The sequence below is a fragment of the Astatotilapia calliptera genome, chromosome 3 (genome assembly GCF_964374335.1).
Source record: "Astatotilapia calliptera chromosome 3, fAstCal68.1, whole genome shotgun sequence".
In the NCBI taxonomy this organism is placed as follows: domain Eukaryota; kingdom Metazoa; phylum Chordata; class Actinopteri; order Cichliformes; family Cichlidae; genus Astatotilapia; species Astatotilapia calliptera.
This window is the reverse complement of record NC_137424.1, coordinates 84,813,927-84,832,869: the sequence shown is the minus strand read 5'-3', so window position 1 is coordinate 84,832,869 and position 18,943 is coordinate 84,813,927. Positions and strand designations below refer to the sequence as shown.

General features: G+C 41.5%; 2 protein-coding genes across 3 annotated transcripts in view; both read left to right on the top strand.

The window, feature by feature from the left end:
* Positions 1-18,943, top strand: part of LOC113029860 (NACHT, LRR and PYD domains-containing protein 12-like) — a 153,558-nt gene that overhangs the window by 3,740 nt on the left and 130,875 nt on the right. The gene's annotated exons all lie outside the window — the stretch shown is intronic.
* Positions 683-17,943, top strand: LOC113017419 (protein NLRC3-like). 2 transcript variants are annotated; one of them, XM_080299541.1, is made up of 8 exons: positions 683-858; positions 1,016-1,208; positions 1,327-3,106; positions 5,126-5,296; positions 6,820-6,993; positions 9,154-9,330; positions 14,775-14,948; positions 15,455-17,943. In XM_080299541.1, the coding sequence occupies exons 1-8, from the start codon at positions 856-858 to the stop codon at positions 15,468-15,470; spliced, it is 2,688 nt and encodes an 895-aa protein (XP_080155667.1). In that variant the 5' UTR covers positions 683-855; the 3' UTR covers positions 15,471-17,943. The 2 variants fall into 2 exon arrangements, with proteins under 2 accessions (XP_080155667.1, XP_080155668.1); XM_080299542.1 differs by lacking the exon at positions 683-858 and having other exon boundaries at positions 1,065-1,230.

Here is an 18,943-nt window from a genome sequence, read left to right as displayed (position 1 = left end):
CACTCGACCAAAACCAGAACACACATACTAAACATGAACTGAAGGTGAGTGGAAATACACCTAAACTCTGGAGTTGGCTCCAACTAAAACACTAACACAATGCACCCCGCTCAGGGGCTAAGAAATTAAATTAACTCACTATGACGGGCAAAAACTTCAAAATTACTAGATACTATACCAGAGTATTACTGTAGTACGCTGTGAACAAAAGCAGAACTGTGAAGCACTAATCTCGACTACAACAATTTCAGTAAAAGTCACATAACATGAAAACCTGAGTCACACTAGGAGTGTGGCAGCAGAGTCCAAAGGAAGAAAGGGGGAAGCAAGAGGCATTAATCCTAATTTTACAGGTGGAAGCAAGGCATGGGGGGAAGTAAGGTCCGTGTGAGGCTAAACCAGACCAAGTTCTCTCACTGTAAAGAACCTGGCAGGGAGGCAGGCAGGTGAGTTACGCCAAACCCAACAAGCAGAGTAGGTTAAAGTTACGACCATCCATCACCTCCCTAAGAGTAGGGTGTCTGGAGATCTTCAAGTCTATAATGTACTCTCTGTGAAGGTGCAATAAAACCTGGGGCCTACTTGTGATAACATTCGACATGCATGCATACAATTGGTGTCAGAAGTATCTTGCTATACTAAAATGATATGATACATGGGATTAAAAAGTCTGCCCCCACAGTCCATAAAAAACTAACAACTAAAATTTGAACTAAAAAAAAAAAAACATTAAATTTTTTTTTTAAAAATTCCAGAAATTCTTCATCATTTCTCCACAGAGTGGACCAGCAGAGCTCAGAGGTTCCCAGTGGTCAGTCTGCCCAGCAGCATCAAACAGACCTGAACTCCATATTTATGGTCTGTACATGTACAACAACTACTTTTACATCTATTCACAGTCGTCTCCATGCTGCTCTTTGTAGACCAGTGGATCGTCAGTGTGTCCAACATGGATCTGATGTTTGGCTCCATGATTTCAGTCTGATTGGGTCGCTCATAAAGTATTCTGTTCCAGCTGCTGGAGGACAACATCATCACTTTTGTGAAGGACGAGCTGAAGAAGATCCAGAAGGTTCTGAGTCCAGATTACCCAGAATGCTTAGAGAGTCACAGGGATGATGATGAGGAGAAGAGGAGCAGCAGAGAGGCATTTGTGAAGATCACAGTGGACTTCCTGGGGAGAATGAAGCAGGAAGAGATGGCTGACAGTAAAACAATTTCTAAAAATATGTAATATGATGGATAATATTTACTAATGTCTCCATGTGTTAAGTAATTTCTTATCATGCGTATTGTGTAAAACACAAACTTTTTTTTTCCATTTAGGACTTTCTGCTGCCGCTCATCATCGTAGCCTTAAATATAGGCTGAAGAAGAAGTTCCAGTGTGTGTTTGAGGGCATCGCTAAAGCAGGAAACCCAACCCTTCTGAATCAGATCTACACAGAGCTCTACATCACAGAGGGAGGGACTGCAGAGGTCAATGATGAACATGAGGTCAGACAGATTGAAACAGCCTCCAGGAAACCACACAGACCAGAAACAACAATCAGACAAGAAGACATCTTTAAAGGCTCACCTGGAATGGATGAACCAATCAGAACAGTGCTGACAAAGGGAGTGGCTGGCATTGGGAAAACAGTCTTAACACAGAAATACACCCTGGACTGGGCTGAAGACAAAGCCAACCAGGACATCCAGTTCATATTTCCATTCACTTTCAGAGAGCTGAATGTGCTGAAAGAGGAAAAGTTCAGCTTGGTGGGACTTGTTCATCACTTCTTTACTGAAACCAAAGAAGCAGGAATCTGCAGCTTTGAAGACTTCCAGGTTGTGTTCATCTTTGATGGTCTGGATGAGTGTCGACTTCCTCTGGACTTCCACAAAACTACAATCCTAACTGACCCTAGAAAGTCCACCTCAGTGGATGTGCTGCTGATAAACCTCATCAGGGGGAAACTGCTTCCCTCTGCTCGCCTCTGGATAACCACACGACCTGCAGCAGCCAATCAGATCCCTTCTGACTGTGTTGGCATGGTGACAGAGGTCCGAGGCTTCACTGACCCACAGAAGGAGGAGTACTTCAAGAAGAAAGTGAGCGACGAGAAGCAGGCCAGCAGGATCATCTCTCACATCAAGACATCACGAAGCCTCCACATCATGTGCCACATCCCAGTCTTCTGCTGGATCACTGCTACAGTTCTGGAGGATGTGCTGGAAACCAGAGAGGGAGGACAGCTGCCCAAGACCCTGACTGAGATGTACATCCACTTCCTGGTGGTTCAGGCCAAAGTGAAGAAGGTCAAGTATGATGGAGGAGCTGAGACAGATCCACACTGGAGTCCAGAGAGCAGGAAGATGATGGAGTCTCTGGGAAAACTGGCTTTTCATCAGCTGCAGAAAGGAAACCCAATCTTCTATGAATCAGACCTGACAGAGTGTGGCATCGATATCAGAGCAGCCTCAGTGTACTCAGGAGTGTTCACACAGATCTTTAAAGAGGAGAGAGGACTGTACCAGGACAAGGTGTTCTGCTTCATCCATCTGAGTGTTCAGGAGTTTCTGGCTGCTCTTCATGCCCATCTGACCTTCATCAACTCTGGACTCAATCTGCTGGAAGAACAACAAACAACCTCCTGGTGGTTTAAACCATCTCTCCACCAGAGTGCTGTGAACAAGGCCTTACAGAGTCCAAATGGACACCTGGACTTGTTCCTCCGCTTCCTCCTGGGTCTTTCACTGCAGACCAATCAGACTCTCCTACAAGGCCTGCTGACACAGACAGGAAGTAACTCACAGACCAATCAGGAAACAGTCCAGTACATCAAGAAGAAGCTCAGTGAGAATCTGTCTGCAGAGAAAAGCATCAATCTGTTCCACTGTCTGAATGAACTGAATGATCATTCTCTAGTGGAGGAGATCCAACAGTCCCTGAGATCAGGAAGTCTCTCAACAGATAAACTGTCTCCTGCTCAGTGGTCAGCTCTGGTCTTCATCTTAATGTCATCAGAAAAAGATCTGGATGTGTTTGACCTGAAGAAATACTCTGCTTCAGAGGAGGCTCTTCTGAGGCTGCTGCCAGTTGTCAAAGCCTCCAACAAGGCTCTGTAAGTACATTTGCACTCTTGTGTTTAATTTATTGGTGAAATAAATTTAGTAATTCTTTCTATCTTTCTATGAATTCATATCCTAAAGTCTTGAAATTTTTTCCAATACAACTGAAACCTCTTTGATGGCTCAAGAACTCATCAGTGTGCTCAAGACGTTGAATCCTACATAAACTGTGATCATCACTGCTGCTGTTGTGTTATCAGTCTTTGTTTAAACACCAGGGCTGTACGTGCCTAATGTTACAATATATTCACATACATGCTCCTAGATACATTTCTACTGCAGGTCTATTTTTAGTCGTAAATGTTAGGGAAACTCTTGCTTTTACATGCGTGGTGGATTTCATTAAACAAAGCATTTGAATTACTCAGGGATTCATTGCAGCCATAGAAATATCCTTATGTGACCAATGGTAAATGGTCTGTATTTGTATAGCGCTTTTCTAGTCCCTAAGGACCCCAAAGCACTTTACACTACATTCAGTCATCCACCCATTCACACACTGGTGATGGCAGCTACATTGTAGCCACAGCTGCCCTGGGGCGCACTGACAGAGGCGAGGCTGCCGGACACTGGCGCCACCGGGCCCTCTGACCACCACCAGTAGGCAACGGGTGAAGTGTCTTGCCCAAAGGACACAACGACCGAGACTGTCCAAGCTGGGGCTCGAACCAGCAACCTTCCAATTACAAGGCGAACTCCCATCTCTTGAGCCACGATCGCCCCAAGTGGTCGGCGGGGTTATAAACAAAGTAATAAAATGACAACGCCACTCTAGGAAATACAAAATCGTTTAGAAATGAAATGTAATTTAAAAAACAACAACATTTGCACAGGTTCAGAAATGCACACTGAGGTCCGCTCAAATATTAACACAATTTTATTTATTAATATAAAATAAGATGAAAAATCAACAATGACAGAGCACTGAATGCAGTGTCATCTAAAACTGTGTCCCAAATTAAAATTAAAATAAACAGACAACTGGGCCTTACCAGCAGAAGGGACCAAAAAGAAAACCACACAAAAGACCCCCCACTACAGTCTATTCACCCGGTGCTTTACAACAAAGGAAGTGTTGAAAACGACCCACCATCTGAGGTCCCACGGCCGCCGGCAGATCCTCAGTTCACTGAAATAAAAGCACAAGACATAGGAAAAGAAGGGAAATGGGCATTTCAAAAATGGATACATTTGAAAACTGTGCTTTCGCGTCAGTGTGGACAGCGAAAAGGGAGACTTTCTAAAATGATGACGCATGTTAGTCATATGATGCAGTCATGTGACCAATTAAACTAAGATAGTGGAGGGCATTATACAGCAGTCTTTTTGTTTCCTCTCAATTCTGACAACCCTATTAAAGATAAATATCAGTCTATAGATGCTCCAGATAGCTTTTCTTAAAATTCTTTAACTCTCACTCGCTTTTGCAACTTTGTACTTTTTCATTCACTCATTGTTAGTCCATTTAAAAAACGTAGTGCTTTTCCTTGACATTTCCTCAACCACGACATTTTAAAAGAGCCAGAAAGTGAATAAGTGAACGAAAACACCATTCTCAAATCTATCCAGGATAGTGTGGATGTAGCCACAACCTGCAGCACAGTAGTACAAAGTATGGATGGCTGGATGGCTGCAACAACCAGAGTTTTACCTACCTTTGGTATTTCTTGATGGCACGATAGTAATATTTACTGAACACAGGTATCTTCTTATATCTTTTCTGCTGTGAATGTCCCTGCTGTCCACACTTACATTTCAATATCAGGCTCTAAAATGTACAAATGGCTCTGAGAAGATTACATTTCCCATCAATAATGTTTCTACTACATTTACAGTGTGTTTTCATGTCTTCTGAAACAGAAGGTGGAGCAGGTGGAGCTTACAAAGAGTAAATGCTGATATAGAGGGATAGTTGTGTTTTCATGAAGCTATTTAGATAACCATTAATTGTATTGCTGGGTTTTAAAAAAATGTTTCATTTGACTGATTTAATCAATTCATTTGTTTTTCAGACTGAGTCACTGTTACCTCTCAGAGAGAAGCTGTGATGCTCTGTCCTCAGTTCTCAACTCACACTCCTATCTGAAAGATCTGGACCTGAGTAACAACAACCTGCAGGATTCAGGCATGAAGCTTCTGTCTGCTGCACTGCGGAGTCCACATTGTATACTAGAAACTCTCAGGTCAGCATCCAAACATTCCCACTGCTGAGCATTTAAAGTCCGAATAATATTATTCTATAAACAACCACCTTTCTGGAATTTGCAAGTGAGTATGTTTGTGAAGGTTCTCAGTCATCCAGGTCATCGTAGTCTAAGGAGCCTTGAAAGAAAGGCTTCTGGACTTCTTTAAGTTGCTTGAAGACGTTTCACCTCTCATCCGAGAAGCTTCTTCACTTCTAAGGTCAAATGGCGGTGGGGGCTAGATTTAAACCCAGCGGGAGTAACCCCCCAAAGAGGGACAAAAGGACCCCCTGAAGATCCTCTACCTAATCACATGAGCCAAGGTGTGAAAACGGGTGTGGGTCACAATCAGTCAGGGTTTCGGGTGAGCACATTGTGAAACCTGGCCCCACCCTATCATGCGATTTCCTGAGGTCAGATGGCCCAGGATTTGAGTGGGCGTTAAGGCGTCTGGGAAGGGATCTCAAAACTGGATTATAGATGGCAGAGAGTTGGTGTCATAAGCCACCGCCTCTGTTCAAAGGTGGTCGCTCACAGAGGACATAAATGGCTTCTTTCACTCTTTCAAACCATCTGTCCTCTCTGTCCAAAATGTGAACATTGGCATCCTCGAAAGAGTGACCTTTATCCTTAAGATGCAGATGGACTGCTGCTGCTCCATTGAAAGAGGAGTGTTTGTGACAAAAGAATTTCCCTTGGGATAAATACAGTTCATCTTATCTTATCTTATCTTATCTTATCTTATCTTATCTTATCTTATCTTATCTTATCTTATCTTATCTTATCTTAAAATGCCCTTAACAATCAGGGTTATCCTGTTGATCAAAGTCCATCACTGAGTTTGTAAAAACACATTTGTCAATCATTATCTTTGGTATATAAGGAAAATGACAACATTTAATCAAATTTCCTCATCACCCTCTTTTGTCTGACCATTTGAATCCCATTTGAATTTCCAATAAAGGACTCCACAGAGTTTGGTAAAAATAATGACAATAGATGTTTGTGTGAAAGTGCGGGAAGCAAATTTGTATGTGATGTTCTTCCAGTGTAGCACTCTGTAGACGGTCCCTGAGCACTGGTCTCACAGCCAGCTGCACATGACGACCAGTGTTGTTAGTCTAGGTCAGAAAATGACTCGTTGGACTGAAAATGAGCTTGTAGTTTGTCTGTTTTAATAATGTGACTGGAAAAAGGTGTGGTTGGACTTCGAATATGTCTATTCCTTTCCAACTTCACCTTTAAAAGTGAATCTATGAGGCTTCTGGAATGTAAAACAAATTTTTTCAAGTCTTTTTCATATTTGTATGATAAAAGTACAACTTTAATGTCAAACATTCGGAGTTTTTTCTCTTGTTGTGTTTGTTTGAAGCTGCTTCCTGTTGGCTTCAGCTGTTTTAAGTTTCCATTTTCTAAACTTCTACATTCTGAACCTTCTTCAGCTCTTAGTGGTTTGTGAAACACTGAATGATTTCAAGAACACACTTTGTCTAATAAAATTACATCTTTCATTCTTTATACAGATTGGGGAGCTGTGGGTTGTCAGACATCAGCTGTGATTATCTGGCAGCAGCGCTAAAGTACAACCCCTACCTTATGAGACTCCTGGACCTGAGCTTCAACAAGCTGCGGGATATAGGAGTGAAGCAGCTGTGTGTTCTTCTGGAGAATCCGCGATGCCGATTTGGAACTCTGAGGTCAGTCACCATGCTTTAGTTGTGCTGCGATGAATATGATGTGAAAGTTGTCCCGACACTGCCGATCATAGGTCCACAGAGCCTTATACAGGAAGTCTTGATCCATTCTTTGTAGACTTTTTATCTCTGATCCTCTAAGTCTTACTCAGTAGTTAATGCAGAGTTCTGGGCTGATATGGGTGAGGGGACTCAGGCAGCCTGATAGACTGTCCAGATGTCCATGGCTTCCCTGCTTGTCCTGATACAAATAAACATAAGTAGCCTTTTTTGAATTTTTGTGGAGGAATAAAACCCATTACGTTGAAACATCTCAGCTTGTGAAGGAATACAATAAAGGTGGTTCAAAACTCCAGAATTAGAATTTATGGTTGGCACCCTTAGAATTAAATGGTTAAAATCTGAGATAATGAGATATACCCACAACTTCTCCCCATAATTAAACCTTATGGAATCATAGGGTAATTACACTCAATCAAAAATCAATTTTCAAGAGCGACTGGTTTAAACAAAAAGATTATATTTGTCGTGGTCCTGGGTTGGTTCGACCCAGCATTTTGAGTTTCTTATGTTTTGGTTTATTTTTGCATTATGGATTATTTCTTATTCTCTGGCGATACTGTTTTGATTATAATTATGTTCTGATTCTTTAGCTATCTGATGATGATGATTATTATTATTATTATTATTATTATTATTATTATTATTTCTGGTTTAGGTTTTGTTATCTTGCCCTCATGTTTAGTTTAGGTTTTTCCTGTACTTAGCCTCCTCTGCCCGTATGTCCCTCTGTCTGTCCATGGTGTCTCGTCTGGTCCTCTATGTCTGTTAGTTTCCTGTTTTATTCTGAAGGTCCTTGTCTTATGTGAGTGTGTTCAATTTACGTTTCCCCCTGCCTCATCAGTTGTGATTTCCCCTAGGTGTGTTCCCCTCCTGTCTCTCATCCCTTGATTACTGCCTCAGTGTATTTAAGCCCAGTGTGTCTTTGTGTCAGTGTCGCGTTGTTAACGTCTGTTCACCCTCTTACCTTCCCGTGTGTTCTGTTTGCCTGCATGCCAGTTTAGTTATTTTCCAGTATAGTTAGTTTTCTGTTCAGTCACCCCTGCAATAAAGCTGGTTATTCTGGGTCCTTCCTCTCTGCCTGCCTGCACACAGCCGAACCATGACAATATTCATAACAGATTTGTTGATGATAACGGTGTCATTCTGAGTTAGACATACTTTTCGGAAAAATATTGTCTAAACTGTTCTCAAAGAGAATATAACAAATTTTGTGAACTGGTCCCACTGCCTCTGCTTCATTTGATTAAAAATGTTATGATATACAATAATTTCTCATCAGCGCTCCCAAATTTATTGCCAGGGAAATGTCAGCTGTGTGATGAAAATGCAATAATAGATTTATTAGTAGTTTCTTCAAAGACAAAATATGTCATAGTTACAACAGTATGGTTACATTGAGTAAATATCACATCCATTGTGCTAAATGGAGGAACGCTAAGCCTTCTCTTCCTGGTTTTAATAATGATTTTAAGATATTTTCTTTCTTTGCTAAAAAAGACAAAAAGCACATATCCCAAAAAAACAAGAATAATTCCATCTGCTATTCTAAATTTTGACTTATGCTGAGGCTTATATATTGTTAAGTAATGCAGCTGCTTCACTTAGGCTCCTAGCAGGTTGCTGAGTAGACATCTGTGTAGTGGTTTGTTTGAAATCTACCACTTTTTCCTTCAGTTTCCTTGTCAAGAAACAACTTCCTGTTCAACTGAAATGCCTTTCTGTTCAACTGAAATGCCTTGGTTTCTCAGTAATGTGTGTGAGAGCGTTTCAGTAATAACGTCCCTTACGGCATCTCATAGTCGACCTCCTGAATTTGTTTTCTTTGTTTTGTACTCTGTTTGTTTTTTAATTTCATGCATTAAAGCTTAATCACTCTTCATGTTTTTATGATAAATGTACAACTTTAATGTGAAAAATTCCGATTTTTTTTTCTCTTGTGTTTGTTTGAAGCTGCTTACAGTTGACTTAAATTGTTTGGAGTTTCCTTTTTCTAAACTTCTACATCTGAACCTTCTTCAGCTCTGAACAGATTATGAAATACTGAATGGCTTCAAGCACACACTTTGTCTAAAAAACGTAAATCTTTCCTTCTTTGTACAGATTGATGAGCTGTGGTTTGTCAGACATCAGCTGTGATTGTCTGGCAGCAGCGCTGAAGTCCAACCCCTCTAATCTAAGAGAGCTGGACCTGAGTGAGAACAACAAGCTGCAGGATATAGGAGTGAAGCAGCTGTGTGGTTTTCTGGAGAGACCAGGATGTGGACTTGAAACTCTGAGGTCATTCACCATGTTTTACTTGTGCTGAGATGAATATGATGTGAAAGTTGTGCTGACACTAAACTGCAGACATAAGGCTGATACTGATCCACACTGAGGATCTTCATGGTAAAGTCTGTCTTCTTCTTCTCTGGTTTAGTCCATTGACTGCAGCAGAACAATGTTCACATTTCAAACCTTCTGAGAACAAGAAAAATCCTCCACTGGATAATTCACTGCGAAACTCTAAAACTCTTCATTCCACCTTAAAGTCTGAGTGACACTGAAATCCAAACCAAAATGGCAATTTGCTTTACAAACAGCAGTCCAACACAAACATACACACATCATCCAAAACACAATCCAAAATCCAAATCTCCTCCACTGCCAGCATGAATGATGGGAAAAGAGAAGGAGGAGCACTCTGACATTCAGGGTTAGAATGAGTTTCATAAGGCAGACTGTGACGATCAAAGCTGCATTAGATAGCTTACATAACTTAATGAATGAGTGGGCATAAGTGGACAGAGATCATCTTAAGCACTTCAAAGGCTTTAAATCAGCACATTTCTCTTTATTCTTTATCAACTCTGTTATATTCTCTCAGTTTTCTGTGGAATGAAGTTAACAGCAGGCTAATAATATGCTGACCAATACGTTTCTATTAAATGTTGTAATTTGTATATTAAAAAGTGCCAGTGCTTTGGCTTAGCACGGCTCAGCTTACAGTTAGAATACAGCTGCTGGATGTGATTACCATGTCATAGTTATCTACCAAACTGCTAACTGGGGAATTTCAGGCCACAAATCCATCCATCCATCCATTCGCTTCCGCTTATCCTTTTCAGGGTTGCGGGGGGCGCTGGAGCCTATCCCAGCTGTCACAGGGCGAGAGGCGGGGTACACCCTGGACAGGTCGCCAGTCTGTCGCAGGGCCAACACACAGGGACAGACAACCATTCGCACTCACATTCACTCGCACATTCACACCTAGTGGCAATGTGGATTATCCAATTAACCTATCCCCACAAGCTGCATGTCTTTGGACGGTGGGAGGAAGCCGGAGTACCCGGAGAGAACCCACGCAAACACGGGGAGAACATGCAAACTGCACACAGAAAGACCCCGGCCTGATGGTAGAATTGAACTCAGGACCTTCTTGCTGTGCAGCAACAGTGCTAATCACCGTGCCACCGTGCTGCCTAGAGCCTGTGCTCTAGCTGTCATCGGGCAAGATGCGTGGTCCACCTACGCAGGGGAGCAGTCCATCACAGGGCAAACAGAGAGAGACAGAGAAGCACTCTCTCACATCCACACCTACAGCCAATGTAGAAGCACCAATGAACCTAAGCAGCGTTTCATTGGACTGACGGGAAACATCCAACCTCCAAAGAAAGGCCAACAAGCTTCAACCTACAACCTTCTTGCTCTGCCACTTTTCGCCATTTCAATTCAATTCAATTTTATTTATATAGCGCCAAATCACAACAAAAGTCGCCTCAAGGCGCTTCATAGATACAGAGAAAAACCTAACAATCATATGACCCCCTATGAGCAAGCACTTTGGCGACAGTGGGAAGGAAAAACTCCCTTTTAACAGGAAGAAACCTCCGGCAGAACCAGGCTCAGGGAGGGGCAGCCATCTGCTGCGACCGGTTGGGGTGAGAGAAGGAAGACAGGATAAAGACATGCTGTGGAAGAGAGACAGAGGTTAATAACAGATATGATTCAATGCAGAGAGGTCTATTAATACATAGTGAGTGAGAAAGGTGACTGGAAAGGAAAAACTCAATGCATCATGGGAATCCCCGGCAGACTACATCTATTGCAGCATAACTAAGGGAGGATTCAGGGTCACCTGGTCCAGCCCTAACTATATGCTTTAGCAAAAAGGAAAGTTTTAAGCCTAATCTTGAAAGTAGAGATAGTGTCTGTCTCCTGAATCCAAACTGGAAGCTGGTTCCACAGAAGAGGGGCCTGAAAACTGAAGGCTCTCCCTCCCATTCTACTTTAAATACTCTAGGAACAACAAGTAGGCCTGCAGAGCAAGAGCGGAGCGCTCTAATAGGGTGATATGGTACTACAAGGTCATTAAGATAAGATGGGGCCTGATTATTTAAGACCTTGTATGTGAGGAGCAGGATTTTGAATTCAATTCTGGATTTAACAGGAAGCCAATGAAGGGAAGCCAAAACAGGAGAAATATGCTCTCTCTTTCTAGTCCCTGTCAGGACTCTTGCTGCAGCATTTTGGATTAGCTGAAGGCTTATCAGGGAGTTTTTTGGACATCCTGATAATAATGAATTACAGTAGTCCAGCCTGGAAGTAATAAATGCATGAACTAGTTTTTCAGCGTCACTCTGAGACAGGATATTTCTACATGTCCTGGTCAAAAATGACTCCAAGGTTCCTCACCGCGTTACTGGAGGCCAAGGTAATGCCATCCAGAGTAAGAATCTGGTTAGATACCATATTTCTAAGATTTTCAGGGCCGAGTACAATAACCTCAGTTTTATCTGAATTAAGAAGCAGAAAGTTAGCGGCCATCCAGGTCTTTATGTCTTTAAGACATTCCTGCAGTTTAACTCATTGGTGTGTGTTATCTGGCTTCATGGACAGATAGAGCTGGGTGTCATCTGCATAGCAGTGTAAATGTATGCTATGTCTTCTAATGATACTGCCTAAGGGAAGCATGTATAATGTAAACAGAATTGGTCCTAGCACTGAACCCTGTGGAACTCCATAATTAACCTCAGTGTGTGAAGAGGACTCTCCATTTACATGCACAAACTGGAGTCTATTAGATAGATATGATACAAACCACTGCAGCACAGTACCTGTAATACCTACAGCATGTTCTAATCGCTCTAATAGGATATTATGATCAACAGTATCGAACGCTGCACTGAGGTCTAGCAGGACAAGCACAGAGATGAGACCACTGTCAGAGGCCATAAGAAGATCATTTGTAACCTTCACTAAAGCTGTTTCTGTGCTGTGCTGAGCTCTGAAACCTGACTGAAACTCTTCAAATAAACCTCTGCAGATGATCTGTTAGCTGTTTGACAACTACTCTTTCAAGGATGTTTGATATGAAAGGAAGGTTGGAGATTGGCCTATAATTAGCTAAGACTGCTGGGTCTAGAGATGCTTTTTGAGTAAAGGTTTAACTACAGCCAGCTTGAAGGCCTGTGGTACATAGCTGATCATTAGAGATAGGTTGATCATATTTAAGATCGAAGAATTAATTAATGGCAGGACTTCTTTGAGCAGTTTTGTAGGAATGGGGTCTAAAAGACACGTTGATGGTTTGGAGGAAGTAATTATTGAAGTTAACTCAGAAAGATCAATTGGAGAAAAAGAGTCTAACTTAACATCAATGGTACTAAGAGTAACTGTAGATAATATTACATCTGTGGGATGATTATTGGTCATTTTTTCTCTAATGATAAAAATTTTATTTGTGAAGAAGTTCATGAAGTCATTACTAGTTAACGTTAAAGGGATGGTTGGCTCAAAAGAGCTCTGACTTTTTGTCAGCCTGGCTACAGTGCTGAAGAGAAACCTGGGGTTGTTCTTATTTTCTTCAATCAGTGATGAATAGTAAGATGTTCTGGCTTTGCGGAGGGCTTTCTTATAAAGCAGCAAACTATTTCTCCAGGCTAAATGATGATCCTCTAGATTTGTGACACGCCATTTCCTCTCCAGATTACGAGTCATCTACTTTAGGGTACGTGTTTGAGAATTATACCACGGAGTCAGGTACTTCTGATTTGAGGCCTTAGTTTTCACAGGAGCTACAGTATCCAGAGTCGTACGTAGTGAGGAGGTGAAATTATTAACAAGAAAATCGACCTCTGTTGGGGTAGCGTTCAGATAGCTGCTCTGCTCTGTGTTGGTACAGGGCATTGGAGATGATAACAGTGGGTGGATTATATTCTTAAACTTAGTTACAGTGCTTTCAGAAAGACATCTACTTTGACAAAGTCTACTCTTCACCGCTGTGTAATCAATTATTGTAAATGTAAATGTTATCAGGAAATGATCAGACAGGAGAGGGTTTTCAGGAAACACTGTTAAATGTTCAGTTTCTATGCCATATGTTAAAACAAGATCTAGAGTGTGATTAAAGTGGTGGGTGGGTTCTTTTACATTTTGAGAGAAACCAATTGAGTCTAATAACAGATTAAATGCCATGTTGAGGCTGTCATTTTTAGCATCTACATGGATGTTAAAATCACCCACAATAATTATTTTATCTGAGCTCAGAACTAAATCAGATATAAAGTCTGAGAAATCAGACAGAAACTCTGTGTAAGGCCCAGGTGGACGATAGATGATAACAAGTAAGACTGGTTTCTGAGTTTCACAGCTGGGGTGGACAATGTTAAGCATCAGGCTTTCGAATGAATTAAAAGTCTGTCTGGGTCTTTCATTAATTAATAGGCTGGTGTGAAAAATTGCTGCCACACCGCCCCCTCGGCCTGTGCTTCGGGATTTCTGGTAGTTAGAATGGCTCGGGGGTGTTGATTCATTTAAACTAACATAATCATCCTGCTGCAACCAGGTTTCTGTAAGGCAGAGTAAATCAATTTGTTGATCAATTATTAAGTCATGTACTAGCAGAGACTTGGAGGAGAGAGACCTAATATTTAATAATCCACATTTCACTGTTTTACTCTTTGGTTCAGATGTGGATACTGTATTGTTCTTTCTTTGTGATTGTTTATGTTTAAGTTGTTTGTTGCTGGTTTTTAGTTTGTTTTTTGTCATTTCAGCCCAAATCCTGCATTTTCCTGTTTTTGACTACAGACCAGCTACACTAGCACTTTCTCACCAGACACTGCCACCTAGTGGAGGAAGTCTTAGTTCCATTTGAAGCTTCAGATTACAGTTAGTTCCTTTCAAAAGAGGTGGAGGTGGTGGGGCCACAGCACCATCATCACTGAATGCCATAAGACACTTAACCTTTGTTTCCATATGATTAGGACTTCCTGTTGTTCCAAGGAGGAGTGGAACATGTGTAAAAATCTCCCAGTCAGTTTCAGACAATCTCGGGTCAAGTCTAGAACCACTGTGTGCCCAGTTTGAGCTCTCTTCAGTACTGTGATCTGACAGACCCAGAGCGGCCATCACATCACATTTAGAAGCTCCCAAGATGGAGCCACAACACATGTCCAACACTTAGTCTGTCTTGTGGGACCGACTGGAAGAAATGATTCAAGGACTTAGTCACAGAACAGAGATTCAAAACTCCAAAATCCAACTGGCTGCATTGGGGCATATGGTCTGAAAACTCTGCACAGTTTCTTGTTTGAAGCTGTTTCCTGCTGGCTTCAGCTGTTTGGAGTTTCCATTTTATTACACTTCTACATTCTGAACCTTCTTCAGCTCTGAACAGATGATGAAACACTGAATGATTTCAAGCACTTTGTCTAATAAACTTTCTTTAATTCTTTATGCAGATTGTGGAACTGTGGTTTGTCAAAGATAAGCTGTGATTATCTGGCAGCAGCGCTAAAGTCCAACCCCTCCCATCTGAGAGACCTGGACCTGAGAGGAAACAACCTGAAGGATCCAGACGTGAAGCAGCTGTGTGATCTTAAGGAGAGTCCAGACTACAGATTGGAGACTCTGAGGTCAGTAGAGTGATGGAGTGAGTGGGTGGTGCTGTCAGCAGTATTGTACTAAACACAGTCAGTATGAAACAAAGATGCAGTGTTTCCTGTAAAGCTGCAGCTTCTCAGTGAAGCTGTGGGAGGAGAATGGTGACAGCCTTCAGGATTGGACACAAACACTTCCTGTTTCTGCCTTTTGTGCAGAGCAGATGTTTGGCTGGTATTCCACCAGTTAACAGCTGGAACCGTCCATCTGGATTGTTGGGGTTCCTACAGAGCTCAGAGTGGAAACACCAAGGTTCTTCTAATGAATGAAAGTCCAAACTCAAACTAGGAGTCAAAAACATTTTCATCAACTTCAATAAAAATCCAAAGATTAGAAAAAGTGAAGCAACAATGAGTCCTAGTACAGTCCCAGCACTGACGTCCCTGCTGCTCTTTATACTGGATGTGCTGCATCACTGACAGCTGATGAAGAGTCTCTGGAAACACTCGTTTATCTCCTCTGCTCTTCCTTCTCTCTGCAGGTGGAGCTGGTTGTAAATAGGATGGTGTGTTGCTGAGAGAGGAGCAGCTGTGTCCTGATGATCCAGAGAGGTTGAAGCAGCAGCAGCAGCTTGTGTGTAGAGACGCTCTGACTGGGCCATGTTACTGGGAGGAGGAGAGGAGAGCTTCATCCAGCAGTGATTGAAAGAGGAATGAAGTGCAGATGACTGTCAGTGCTGCAGAGTGAACTGCTCTGAGAACAGCTCCACTGTCAGACACAATGTAGACTCCAGCATCAGCCCTGTGTGTCCCTCTGGATCTGACAGAGGATCATCAGTGTATCTGGACTGCTCTGCTGCTGCTCTGTCCTTCTACAGTCTCTGCACAGTCTCTGTCTGACTCTGGCTTCAGACCCTCCTGGATCAAACTCACCTGGAAAGGCTTCCAAACACCTTTGAATAATAAACATCATGTTTTATAAGATAAATATCATGTTTTCATGTGTCTGTGCAGTTTGAGCCTTAGTGGATGAATCAGTGCTTAATTTTTAATGTGGCTACTAATGATCAATAAATGTGTTGACTGGAATCAAATGAATGACTTGGACTGTATCTGTTCCTGCTTTTCTCTCTTGTGGATCTGATCCAGACCTTTAAAGCAGCCTCAGAAATACCTGGAAACACGGATCGGAGAATTGAGGTGAGATGAAGAACAGCTGGGAGAAAAGACACAACACGAGCTTCTCGTCTGTGACTGAAACCTTTGACTCATTTTTAATCTTTGCTGTTTAACTGGGCAGTGAGGCGGCTTTTAACACAGGAGACTCACATTTGACCTTTAAATGAACCCGTGATCTTTGCTCCAGCACCACTCTGTCCACAAACAGCTTGTGATTGATTAACTGAACCTGATCAATAGTCCTGAAGTTTCACAGACTCGATGCTGCACTCCGATTAAAAAGAGCTTTTATTTTATCAAGCAGGGTATAGGTCACTTCCTGTCACTCCTAGCGTGACATTAAGACACATCAAAAATGTCCTGAACAGTGAAATAAGTCCAAATGCGCTCAGTGATCAGATGAAGACAAAAACAACAATGAAGGTGATCCCTGCAGTTCTTCTGACATCCAGCAGAGGCAGCAGTGACTCAGTCCCCATAGACTCAAACTGGTTTGGTCTCTACAGATAATTTCTTCCTTCATGTGTTTTGTATTAATGAGGAGGTCAAAGTCCCATGACCTCATTGTTGCTTCCTGCTTAGAGCACACTGGACTCCCCAGGTGTGTGTTTGTGACATCATCACAACCACAGTGTGTGTGTGTGCGCTGTTGTCAGGATTTGGGACTGAAAGTCATGGACGGGGATTGTGGAGACCGGCCTTCTGGGACATGTATTCGTAAGAGTTTCTCTTTCAGGAGGAGAACATTTCAAAATGTGAATTTCTCGTGTTTGCAGCATGAAATGTGCTGTAAAGTGTTGTAAACTGATTTTGGGCTGTACTTCCATGTAATGCCATTTTTGTACCAGAAGAGGAAGCAGTGAGTCAGTGTAACCTTTATTTAATTAGGCAAAGACCACATTCGTATTCACAGTGGCAGCAAAGAATCTTAAAGCGCTGCTTTCACATCCCTGCATATGTTTCCTGTTGCCCAATCTATTCTCCCTTATCTGATCATCAACATCCTGTACACAAAACTGTCGCTGTTGCAAGTGCCTCTGACCTAAAGTCACCTTTCACAAGAAAATCACAAGAAAATCATTATAAGCGCCTATTCTACTAAAAGATCAGAGAGAAAACAACCATTTTAATCAATTAAGTTTAAACATATAAGCAATTACTCATGCGTAAATTTTATCATAGCCAAAAGCTGCCTAAAAACAACTCCTGTGTGTTTGTCACAGGCCAGCGCTCTGAGTTCATTTTGTATTTGTCTCATTTTAGATATGTGATTAGTTTGTGTCATTCCTATTTAGCTTTAGTTAAGGAAAGGCAGTTATTATTTATTGTTTCCTTGGTTTCTATGTTTGAGTTCTTGTATCGTTCATCACATGTTAGGTCTGTTAAGCTTGTGTTGTCATGTCTAGTTTCAGTGTTTCCTGTTTTATTTTGAAGGAGTCGTGTGTTCTTTGTTCATTGTATTTAGTTTCACTTCCCCTGTCCTGTCATTAAGCTCATGTCAGTCAGCTGTTCCTCCATGTGCTCCCACTTCCCCTAATCACCTCCTGTGTATTTAAGTCCTGTGTTTTCAGTGTGTCATTGTCAGATCGTCTGCTGTGTTTGCAAGCCAAGAAGTTGCGTCAAGTCTCCTCATGTCAAGTCTCCTCATGTCAAGTCTCCTCATGTCAAGTCTCCTCATGTCAAGTCTCCTCATGTCAAGTCTCCTCATGTCAAGTCTCCTCATGTCAAGTCCATGTTCCTGTAGGTTTTTAAGTTAATTTGGCTCACCCAGTTTAGTTTATTGTTAGCCTTGCATTTTGCCTTTTGTTTACAGTTATTTTGCCAGCCTCAATAAACGGCTCGTTTTCTGTTATTCAAGTCATGTTTCACATTTTGTTTCCGTCTGCATTTGGGTCCACCCTTCGCTCTACACACAGTCAGCCCTGCTGATTGTGACAGTGTTAACACTAACTTCATTTTAAAACTCACATTTCCTGTGTCATAACCCTTTTTTTGATATAGCATTTTTATTTCATTTTGCTCCTTTTCATTATACTTTATCAGACTTAACCAAAATATATGCTTTCCTTCCTTAGGTCCTTCTTTAAAGCAAGAAACTCCTATTCAGTTCCTCTTTCCTGTCACTTGTTGCTAGACCAGCTCAAATTCAGTTATAAGCTAAATGAATGTCAGGCCTTTGGCCTTGCAAGTTTATAGATCCTATGTGTTTGTAAGCATGTGCGGCCTTCTATGCTCTAAGTCTCTTACACAATAGATTGTCTGGACATTGCGCCAAACAAAGCTTAAGACCCTCTGTAGACCAAGCAACAACTCTAAATGAGCACAATCGCAATGTGTATACAAAATCATTTTTACGTATATAATCTTCAATGTTATTCATTTGGGTCAGCGACACTTGTAACATTCTCATAACAAGCTCTCTCCTCTACCCTAGAAATAAATCTATGTAATATCTGTATGTGTAAGCCTACATTATAACCACTTCTTCTAGAAATCAAAAAGAAATCAAACATTTTCTACTCCTACAATCTTCACTAGTTTTCCTCAAAGCATATCTTTTATTCCCACAGTTTCCCTTTAGGTTTTGTAAACAGCTTCTTATGAACACCAGCATTTTATCTTCTAAACAGGATTCAGTTCACTTTAATCCTTTAACCTTAACATAAAAATAACAATTTCTGCCTCAGTTTTACCATATCTAAATTATCAAAACCCCCAAAAGTTATAACATAATCCTAAAACCCATTTCAAATTAAACCTTAAATCCCTCTCTTTGACACATCTCATGTGTCAAACTCAAAATGCTTCACCCAAGCTTAGGAAATTAAAAGAAAAAGTTTAGTCACATCATC

Excerpts from the sequence above, each read along its gene's own strand:
- LOC113017419 (XM_080299541.1), top strand. Across the intron at positions 3,107-5,125 it reads AAAGCCTCCAACAAGGCTCT|ACTGAGTCACTGTTACCTCT; the intron begins GTAAGTACATTT and ends TTTGTTTTTCAG. Across the intron at positions 6,994-9,153 it reads TGCCGATTTGGAACTCTGAG|ATTGATGAGCTGTGGTTTGT; the intron begins GTCAGTCACCAT and ends TTCTTTGTACAG.